Genomic DNA, 11330 nt, shown 5'->3' on the forward strand with positions numbered 1-11330 from the left:
ATGTGCATATGAAACTACCCCATTTAATAGCGTACATATGGCGTATATAATATGGCCCTTGATAGAATTAAATAGCCTATCTACGAAACAGAATCTGTGCGCAATTTGCTGCCAATCTGCCGTCAAAGTTTGTCGGTAGGCTCTGCATGCAGTCTGTCACTAATCTGTCGTCAGAGACTGATAAAACGGTTTCTGTGTGCAATCTGTTGTCATTCTGTCAGCAGACACTGTTGACAGATTTTGTGCAAAATCTGCTCGCACAAGTTTGGCTATCTGGGTCCATATTCATATATATAATCGAATCAGATGGTATCTAATTCAATATAATTTGATTTACTTTAACAAATTAGTTTTCTACTGTTTTAGAAATAATCCAGGTAGCTACACCTGAGCGAATAAATTTCGCAAAAAATTTGCTATCAAGTTTTTATGGCTAATGAGCAACAAATTTGATGCAGAATCTATGTTATTAAATTCTTTTGTCAAACTGCCATCAAATATATATCAGAGCTTGCTGTTTGGCAACTTGTAGCAAATTTGCGTGCAATTTGCAATTTATTTCATAATATTCTCTATTATATAGAGTCTGACGCAAGCTATATCGATAACAAAAAATGCATAAAAAACGTTAAACTGAAAGGAATGGTCGAAGTCATTTTGCAAATAACCACAAAACTTTAGAAATATTAAATGAAATAAATAGGCGAATAAATGTATTTGCTAGGTACGTTATAATATATTGTAAACACTATAAGTACACATTACATAAATTGTAAGAAAATCGTTGGAGTCACCGCGTGCGCGCTCGATCGTTAAGGGGAGGTTCTCATTACGACCGACCAAAAAATCGATTTTTTGTTTTTTGCATTTTTTTGTAGTAAATTATGTGTAGAATATATTCCCAAAACCGTTTGGTCGAATATATTTTTTTTTAAAGTTATTGAACAAAAACGAGACCTATCTTTTGACTCGAAAATTGAAGCTCGAGCGGTAGTTTGAACGGAGCGTATCTTACATAAATATTTTTGAATTGGGCGCCCATATATCCATATCATGGTAATCAGAGGTACCATATGGGCCACCAGGTATCGACACATGGGCCATGACTCCGAAAAATTCGAAAGTGTGTCTCTATATACAGTATAAGTAATGCTAACGGCTGTAGCGTCGGCAGTTAGTTTACCACGTGTTGCGAGTGAAATCAGTTGTTTAGTTGAGCGTTAGCATTCGTTCGTTGTGTTTATTAGTTGAGAAAATGCCTAATCTAGTGAAAAAAAGGAGTAATTACGCCGTGGGGCATCCTAGTCGAACGAATAAGAGACGATTTCGTGGGAATAGATTTACTGCGGAGTGCGATACAAAGCAAGTGAGCACTTCAGCGAAAAAATTGAAGGACGCCGATTATGATTCTGTGCCTGTTGATGCTTCGGCAAATTACGTGCTCCTGCATTTTTTCCACGTATTTTCAATAGTCAGTACTTTCGTTAAATGCCAATCGTGCGATGGTGAAGTAAAGTTCTCGAAGACGAGCGGTGCTGGTGTTGCCTTCAAGATTGTGGCCTCGTGCTCGTGCTCATCGCGTTACTGTGATTCGAGTCCGAAAATTTCATGAAGTAAATCGCAGAAATCGCATGTTTGCTATACGAATGTTGGGCGGTGGATTACAAAATCTTCGGCTGTTCTGTGCATTGCTGGATATTACAGCGTCTTTCAGTAATAACATATATTACACATTCTTAGACAATCTGCACGCTGCGTCATATGCCATTTTTCAACATTTTCAAAGCAAAGCAGTGAAAGAAGAAATGGAGGGAAACGTCGCCGCCGGTAAAGATCCTCGTCTCGTTACCGTGTCAGGTGACGGGTCATGGAAGAAACGAGGTTTCTCGTCTTTATTTGGTTTTGCTATGCTCATTGGCAAAAACACAAGTAAGGTTTTCGACGTCTGCGTGAAATCTTCTTTCTGCCAAGCTTGTGCTAATTGGAAAAGTAAAAGTGGTACAATTGAGTATAATTTATGGAAAGAGAGCCACGACGAGACATGTTCCGCTAACCATCATGGTAATTCCGGGAAAATGGAAGTGGAAGCGGTGAAAGATATGTTCTCTCGTCCAGTAGAATTGCTTGGCATTAAGTACGATTCATATATTGGTGATGGTGACACAAAAACGTTCAAGGCCATACTAGAAATGAATCCCTACGACGATCTTGTAGTAAAAAAAAAAGAGTGTAGGCCACGTGTGTAGGCCACGTACAAAAACGTATGGGCACACGTCTCAGAGCTGTAAAAAAGCAGACCAAGGGCCTCGGAGGTAAAGGTTCCGGCAAATTAACCGATAAAATTATTTCTGATTTGACAATTTATTATGGATTGGCCATCCGAAGAAATTCAGATTCTGCAGAAAACATGAAGAACGCCGTGTGGGCTGTTTTTTATCACAATATTTCCACTGATAAAAAACCGCAGCACGAGTATTGTCCGGCTGGAAAGGAGAGTTGGTGCAAGTGGCGTGTTGCTGAAGCCAACGGTACTCTCAAGACGTTTAAGCATAAGCCGCCTCTTGCAGATAACGTGCAAGACGCAATCAAACCAATATTCGAGGCTTTGTCGTCGGACGATTTGATAGAACGTTGCACTGGCGGCAACACACAAAACTCCAACGAGTCCGCGAACGCTTGCGTCTGGAAGCTTGCTCCGAAACACCTTCACTGCGGTGCCAAGACCGTCGAAATTGCAAGTTATACGGCTATTAGTTTATTTAATGAAGGTTATGTAACATTATTAAAAATTATGAACATCTTGGGAATTGCCGTTGGGCTTGAAGCCAATAACTTTGCCCGCCTAGCTGATGCGAAACGCGTTACTGCAGCTGAGAGCAGCATGTCAGACGGCGCAAGAACAGCCGCACTTTCGAGAAAATCCGACCAAGCAAGTCTGCAGGAGCAATATAAACTTGAGGAAGGACTGATGTATGGCCCTGGAATCGCTGATTAACCATAAGGTATATTATTTTAACGTTAACATAGATTAATCGTTAATCAAATCTTTAATCGCGTCTCCTGAAAAATCGTGTTTTTCGAACTGTTGTCCACGATTACTCAAAAACTACTTGATGGATCGCCTTTTTTTTTTTGTTTTAAAGTAGATTTGATTTATTGGAGCCCCTACTACAATCAAGACGATATATGCATTACTTTTTTTTTACAGTATTTGAAAGAGCGAAAATAAGCGAAAAAACGGAAAAAAAATTCAAATGCCCGCCATTTTTTTAATTTTTGATTTTTATCGATAATTCTAGTAGGGGCTCCAACTACACTCATATATTTTATAAAAATTTATTGATTATTAATTTTCGATAATTTTTGCAGAGTGGACAACAGCGGACCACCTTTTTTTGAGACGGTCACTTTACGGGGCGTGCCAACAAATACCGTCACATTATTTTTTAATAAAAAAAATGTTTTTTCGTACCTTTTATTGTATTAAATAAGTGGCAAAAAGTTCAAGTTGATTATTCATTTCCTTCCATAAAAAAAAAATTCAAGAAAAAACCGTTGTTTTTGGGCTTTCTAATGAGAACCTCCCCTTAAGGTTAAGCAACATTTTAACCCAGTCAGGACATGGATGGGTGACTGGCATACCTCTTCGGATTCGAAATTATCGCGAAAGTTTTAGAGTGTGTTTTACAATCTTTCGATTTCTAGCAGTTATGAGTTATGAGAAAATTAGGAATTAATTTTTTTTTATAGCTATGCGGAAAATTTTTAAGTGAACATTTTTACATTATATCAAGGTTTGCGCAACATTGATTCAATGTTTCTCATTGTTACTGCAATATTGACATTGTTGCAATTCAATATTGATTCAACATTACTGTGCTGTATGAGATATGATTCAAATCTGATTATTACGCTTCCTATGCTATATAGGAAGTGTAATAATTAGATCTGTATCATATATAACGTTATATCTGACTATATATGAAATCTGGATCTGATCAGATCTTGACAAAATCCATATCTGGCTTTTATCTGAACTTTTTTTACCGGGCTTATACATATTTCGTCATTACATCTTTCTCCAAAACTGAGCAAATGCGCATATACGTCTATGTTTTATGTATATTATATTTTGTTTTTTTTTTTTATTGAAATGATTCTTATTTATTAGAGATGGAAAACTTCAAATCTTTCATGTTTACATGAAATCAATAATAGGTATCAAATGTTTGATACATTGAACAGTGTAATATCTAAATTCTCTGGGTTATTGCTAAAAATGTAACAGGAAAAGCAATGAAATCTTAAAATCTTTGCGGTACTATTCTTTGTTATTATAAAGGTTCGTATCTAGCAGATAATGAAATTCGCAGAAACAAAAAATTTATAAAATGACGAAATTCATAATATTAAAAATAGAAAAATTTTTAACATTTAATTTGAAATAAGTTACCTGGGTACTTACACATTGGTAGAAGGACTAATATTAAATTAAGAATATATGATATTTGTAAGAAATGTCTAAGAAATATTATAAATCTTTTTAACACGTAGGAGTTTCTAATCACCTTACAAGAACCAGTACCTCAACCAAATAAACATGAGGAAAAGGAATGGTGGCATCCTGAATGTACTCGAACTGTAGCAGAAGAGATGCTAAAACAAATACCTACAGATGGTGCATTTTTAGTAAGACCTAGTGAAAGGGAAAGTAATTGCTATGCAATTTCATTTAGGTAAGATATTTTAAAATATTTTGTTTTTTATTATTGTATACAGGAGGGATGAATTACCACACATAAAATATAGACAACATATTACTACACTTGTAGATTCTTTACACAAAAAATGGCCTCTTTTTCTTTCGAATGATAGTTTTTAAATGAGAACTAGTTAAAGTTGAATTATTGTATTAGGTTGCGCATAAATGAGAAATGACGTATACTTCGTATACATCAAAACATCACGTGAGTCATGTAAGCTGCTTTCTTCTATCTCATTAAAGATTTTGAGTAGGATCCGTTTAGCGTTACAAATGCTTCAAGACCAAACATATTAATTTATTTGTATTCTCTCATTTATTTTGATACCAATTATTATTTTATATTTAAATTCTTATATCTAAATTTATCGTTATTTTGTTTTATACAAGTAAATTTTGTTTTATACAAAAAAATTCTTTAACGATATTAGATTAGAGTGGCTAAAAATAAAATATACTTAAATGATGTTTAAATAATTATAAGTGTTGTTATAACGCTCTAAAAATATTTGTGACCTTGAAAAAAGCCGATTGATCGATTTATTTGTAGTATAGGATGTATTAAACATTTAATTTTAATATGCCAAATTAATGAAAAGTCTGACGATGCATATTCGTCTGTCGGTATAGCCGTTCTGAGTAGCGCGGTCCATCCTCCGCTTTGTCGCCTCTCTCCTCGCGATTGTCCGCCGCCTTTTCCGTCTCCTGCGTCACGCGGTCGTCGGCGGGATGATTTAAATCAGTCTCCCACGTTTGGCCTTCCTGCGTTTCGTCCGACTTGGATAATGATTCCGAATCTTTTCAACGTTTGAAGTATTCGGCATAGATAGTAGTGTTTAGGACCCTCTTGCGTTTCCTCTCGTACTACATCGTAGATATCGTTTCCTTTTACTTCCTGAATTCGATAGGGCCTAAAATACTTAAATTTCAATTTTAGCCCTGGTCCGAATTGAATCCGTTTTATGGCCACCAATTCTCCGATCTGATATTGTAAAGTATAACGGCGTCGTTTATTAAATTGATTTCGGTTCTCTTTCTGGGTTTCAAAAATTTGTTCCTGAGCCTCTTCACGTATGTCTGCTCTTCCGGTTTCATGATGAACTTTGTTTTCAAGAAGTTTGATAAGTTGATGATCGACTTTAAGTTGCATCTGATCAATAGTTCAAATGGCGTCCGTTTAATACTACGCTGATAAGTAGAATTGATAACTTGTTGAACTGTGGCTACATATTTATACCATTTAGTCGGGTCTTCAGCAGAATGTTTAGCGAGAACATTCATAACAGTACCATTGATCCTCTCGACTTGCCCATTGGTCCTGGACAGGCCTGCGGTGATGAACTTCAATTCAATGTTTTCATTTAGAAAATAATCTTTAAATTGTTGTGATATGAACGTGGTTCCTCTGTTCGCTATTATTTAGAATGGATTACCAAAAGTCGTTTTCTGCATCTCCAGTTTGATTATCACTTTAGCACTTGTGGTAGATTGTACAGCTAGATTTTATCTCGGCACTTGTGGTAGATTGTACAGTTACACAAAGGCCGTGGCCGTTTTCGTATGGTAAAATGTTCCCAGCGATATTGGAGTCATTTTCACACACAAATTACATCATGATTCAACATTAAATTACCCATCATGTGGAACCACGTGGTTCTGGAGTTATGTCGTCAAGCTCAAATATCAAAAAGAATTTTTTTTTAAACGAGAAAAGCCATGGCTTTGAAAAAATATAGAAAGTCAAATATGTTAGGAAGTGCGACGCGACTCGCCTACTCGCGAGGGTTTCTCGCGAGCGACGGCAAACAGTCGTCTGTTCGCCGCATCGGCAAATTGCCGTCGGCCCCGGATCACGCCACAACGCGAAAACGAAAAGTTGGGCGCCAAGTGCAGAAAAGGCCGCACCATCTTGATACACGCGAAACGCAATAATTACTAAAAATTCGCGCGATCCGGGAACCGTCGGGACCGGTAGCTCTCCGTTATTTAAGTCGGAGACGGGATGGGTTCGGGAAATGAAAAGATGACTTCACGCTTGTTTGATAATAAGAGGATTTATTGGTGGGACTCTCGCACGTCCTGATAAAATAAGCGAGATGCTAGTCACAAAGCAAAAAGTCGCGGGACTCGGTACGATAGATCGTACGCGACAATCCAAAACTCCTCGGAGGACGGTCTCCTCGGGTGAGTCTTCCTACACGCGGTCGCTCCACAGATGGGACGATGGTACACAAACGTACGGCAACGGCACGACAATATTGAGCAGATGGGAGGTCTTACAATTATTCGGCTTGCCCTGCGGATGGAGTCGGCGGTAGCGGTCCTCCGGGTCACTCTCCGCAGTATCCTCGTAGTATCCTCCGCAGTATCCTCTCTCGCTCTATCTCTCCCGCTCTAGCTCGTTTTTCTCTCTCTCTCTCTTCGTCTCTCTCTCACTCTTTCGCTTCTCTCACGCACTCTCGATAACATAATCACGGGAATAACTTCGTCGTTCGCGCTCTGCGACGGTCGCGGCAAGGCTGACGGGCTGCTCCCTCCTGGAGGATTTCGTACCCTCGCCGACCCCTCTTCGTCGCTTCTCTCCGCGCCTCGAGGTCTTCGGCTTCGGCATTCAGTAATCGGCAATTTTCGGTAGACTTGTCTCGAGACGTTACTTGTCTCGAGACATTGTCGCCGTTGTTGCTCAGTTCGCGGTCTTGCTCGGCACGCTCCAAGTTTTTTCATGCTGGGATTCTGCTCGGGCCGCTGAGTCCGCTAAGCGTTCGCTAAAATGTAAACAGCTGAGCGGTATTGCATGTGATTTCGGTAGCTATGTTCTCGTTATCAAATATTCTGTTCTATATACTCGTAATATTCGATAACTCAGAGCGCTCGGAATAATCGAGAACTTTTCTAACGTAAAATGATACGAGAGCGAGTCACCTGATCGAGAGCTATAAGCGGGCGGTCGTTGCTCCTCCGTCCCACGTCGTCCTTGGTTCCATTGGTCCTGGTGGCCGGCAAGGGAAACCGAGGGGTACAAAGTTTGGGACGCGAGGAATCTTCAAATCTGCTCCGCTCACACAAAATAATTTCGAAATTTTTCCTGGAGACTAACACAAAAGAAAGAATACGCCGGTCCGCGATACGCGGTAACATTCGCGAAAGTTTCTCCGGGACACGATACGCAGGAATCAATCACGAAATCGTTTTTCCCTGGGACAGCCTCTCCGAGGCTGCTACGTCACAGGAGATTCAAACAAATATGATATGATTTGATTCGGATATTTATACGATATCCAAAAAAAACATTTCACTTTTCGAAACGCGATTTTTTCAACACCTTGTAGAGTAACTATCATCATATTTCATATACAATATCACTACATACTAATTTATAATATTTATTTTAACGGAGATTATCGTGATTGTACAATATGGTTAAAAATACAAAAATCTAAATTTTTTTTTGTTTTTTTAAGGAAATAAATGCAAATTTGGGAAACTTAGATTATTAAAGTATCGTAAAACTGCTCTTAACATATACTTCTCATATTCTTGAATATTTTGTCCACGCTCTCTTATAAGAACAAATGTCCGAAACCCTACCTTTGATAAATACCGCTTATTAACAGACAGATATTTTGGTCTTTTCTGTATCCAATTAAGATTGGTTTTGTTGCATTTGCATTAATAGATCTTCGTAATTAGTGTGCAATAAACGATTGTGACAAGAATTCCTTTTTTTTGAATCCTAAGTTATCGTAAACGAGCGATTAAAAAAAATCGTATCGATCAAGTTGAGAAAGAAAGAAACAAAGTAAAAAAACCTATCTAACTGATTTAAATAAAATCGCAGTTGGAAGCCACGATTAAGAAAAGAAACGAAGCTCAATCATCGTCACTGTCTGCATTGATCGTCGAAGCAATCTGGTCTTCATCAAAAATAGAAAAGCGGCGGTCTTAGAATTTTTGACTGATATCTTGCAAACATTAGATTTAATATAATACGCTACATATGAACAGAATCCGATTGTTCTCCGCCCATTCGCGTCTTCGCAAGTATAACGCGTAATTCCCGAACAGCCTGTCGTATTCCGTGCATATTCTATGAGGGATAGTTTTTACGATTAATGTGGCGAGAAGGAACGATAATTTTCAATATATTTTTTTCCTTGATGAACTGAATTTTCACTGAACCGTCTTTGTTAATCATTTCTCCTAAGTAACCGGCTTGATTCAATTGATAGGTCCGCTGGAAAGTTTCATTCCAAAATATTTCACCAACCGATCTTGAAGACTTTCCTGAAATGACTGAGAATAACTTAAAAAATTTTTTTACCGGAATCTATCAATTGAAGCAAGCCGCCGGTTACTTAGGAGAAATGATTAACAAAGACGGTTCAGTGAAAATTCAGTTCGTTAAGGAAAGAAACAATATAGTAAAAGTTATCGTTTTGTCTCGCCCTTAGCTGGCACCGTGGGATCAATATGACCCCAGCCTAGTTTAACTTGAATTTAAACCATCTTATTGCACGAAAATGGCAATAGTGGCGCCATCTAATGTTAGTTGAAGGAACAAACCTTCTTTTAGGCTTTCTTTTTGAGCATAATTTTAAAAGCGTTAGTGTGCTTGTAGTAGTCCAGCAAAGCGGAATGGTGCCCTCTAAGACCTCAATGTGCCAGCTGTAATTATTAAACGAATTTTCTCATATTTTTTCTTCCGAGTTTTTGTTATTGGCGTATTAAATAAGGTAAGTACATCATGTTAAACAATATTCAATTTTTTTCGAGATCGTATAGAACTTTTATTATTATTATTTTTATTATTTTTTTTTTATTTTTTAGAACTTTTATTTTTATTTGTTTTATTTTTAATTTTTATTTTATTTTTTTTAATTGAAGTTTCTAACAGTAAATTCCAACGCAAAATGTACGGCAATAGATTGCCTTGAAAAAATTCACATACACCTGGTAACACTATTTTTGAGAGAACGATATACTGTATCAACTTTACGCAAAGACGGGCTGTATGATAAGTACCCGTGTTAGGAAAGAAAACGCATTTAAAAAAAATTTTTTTTTATTTATTTTTCAACATAGTCTTCTTTCAGCTCGATACACTTAATCCAGCGATATTCCAACGTTTTTATATCATCCAAAAAATATAATTCGTTGAACTCCGTAAAATTGCCTCTGTTTCGGCAATGATTTCCTCGTTTGACATGAACCATTTTCCGCCAAGCCATTTTTTCATGTTTGGAAATAAATAGAAATCGCAGGGCACCAAATATGGAGAATAGGGTGACAGTAATTTGTAGCATAATTCGACCAGTTTTGCTGTGGCGATTGCGGACGAATGAGCTGGAGCGTTGTCATGATGAAAAAGCACTTTTTTCTTCACCAAATGGAGTCGTTTTTTCTTCAATTCAGCCTCGAATCGGCCCAATAAATCATAGTACTGCCCCGTGATTGTTCTTCCCTTCTCCAAATAGTCGGTGAAAATGATGCCTCGCGAATTCCAAAAAACGGTGGCCATGATTTTCCCGGCCGATGGAACCGTTTTTGCCTTCTTTGGAGTAGATTCGCCGGGTAAAGTCCACTGTTTTGATTGTTCTTTCGTTTCTGGCGTGTAGTGATGGATCCATGTTTCGTCAACAGTGACGAAATGCCGCAGAAATTCTTTCGGATTGCGTTTAAACATGTCCAAACAGTGCTCCGAAGTTGTCATGCGATTCCGTTTTTGTTCCACTGTGAGCAAACGCGGCACTCATCTCGTCGATAGCTTTCTCATGCCCAATTTTTCGTGTAGGATATTTTGTACGCGTTCGGTTAAGATATTTAAAATGTCAGCAATCTCTCTGATCTTCACCCGGCGGTCTACTAACACGATATCATGGATTTTGTTAACCATATCCTCCGTAGTTACTTCAATCGGAGGACTTGGGCGTTTTTCATCAAAAACGAATGTTCGGTCACGCTTGAATTCATTGAACCAATATCTGATGGTAGTCATCGAAAGTACATGGTTCTTATAAACAGCATGCAACTTCACTTTGATTTCCTCACACGTCTTCCTATCCAAAAAAAGGAATCGAATCACTCGACCGATATTGCTCTTTTTCCATGGTTGCAAACAAACACAAACTTGTCTACTTTCAACAGTTATCAAAACAAAACAACTCGATAAATCTATTTTGAATTTTGACTGGCGTCGTGCGGAAGATGGCGTTAAACGATGGTATACAGACTTTTAGTCAGTGACGCCATCAGTCGTTAAATACGAGTACTTATCATACAGCCTTCGTAAAAATCAATATAGCTTCTATATTAAAAATAGATACTTATTCAGATGCTCCATCTGAAAGAGTATTGCTTGAGTTAAGACAAAGATGTGTCATATGCAATCGCAAAGAAGATAAGAAGAACAAAGAAGCATGCTCATCCTGCAGGCGACCAATCTATTTAGATCACCGACTTATATTTTGTTCTAATTGCACTGGAATGTAATTCTTTTGTGCTAAAATTTATATATATATATATATATACTTATATATATATATATATATATATATATATATATATATAT

At 37.6% G+C, this 11330-nt stretch overlaps 2 protein-coding genes across 2 annotated transcripts in view; both read left to right on the forward strand.

Annotated features, from left to right (window-relative positions):
* The first annotated feature begins 2233 nt into the window (after nucleotides 1-2233).
* Nucleotides 2234-3494, forward strand: LOC116852667. Its single transcript, XM_032833235.1, has 2 exons — nucleotides 2234-3002; nucleotides 3370-3494. The coding sequence occupies exon 1, from the start codon at nucleotides 2264-2266 to the stop codon at nucleotides 2993-2995; it is 732 nt and encodes a 243-aa protein (XP_032689126.1). The 5' UTR covers nucleotides 2234-2263; the 3' UTR covers nucleotides 2996-3002; nucleotides 3370-3494.
* Nucleotides 3495-4600: 1106 nt separating this feature from the next.
* Nucleotides 4601-11330, forward strand: part of LOC116852668 (1-phosphatidylinositol 4,5-bisphosphate phosphodiesterase gamma-1-like) — an 89236-nt gene continuing 82506 nt past the window's right edge. Inside the window, exon 1 of the mRNA XM_032833236.1 lies at nucleotides 4601-4736. Within this exon, the coding sequence (XP_032689127.1) occupies nucleotides 4654-4736 (83 nt within the window). The 5' untranslated portion in view covers nucleotides 4601-4653. The remainder of the gene's footprint in view (nucleotides 4737-11330) is intronic.

Source organism: Odontomachus brunneus, unplaced genomic scaffold (genome assembly GCF_010583005.1).
Source record: "Odontomachus brunneus isolate Ranch 3 - 2012 unplaced genomic scaffold, Obru_v1 Obru_scaffold_246, whole genome shotgun sequence".
Taxonomy (NCBI): domain Eukaryota; kingdom Metazoa; phylum Arthropoda; class Insecta; order Hymenoptera; family Formicidae; genus Odontomachus; species Odontomachus brunneus.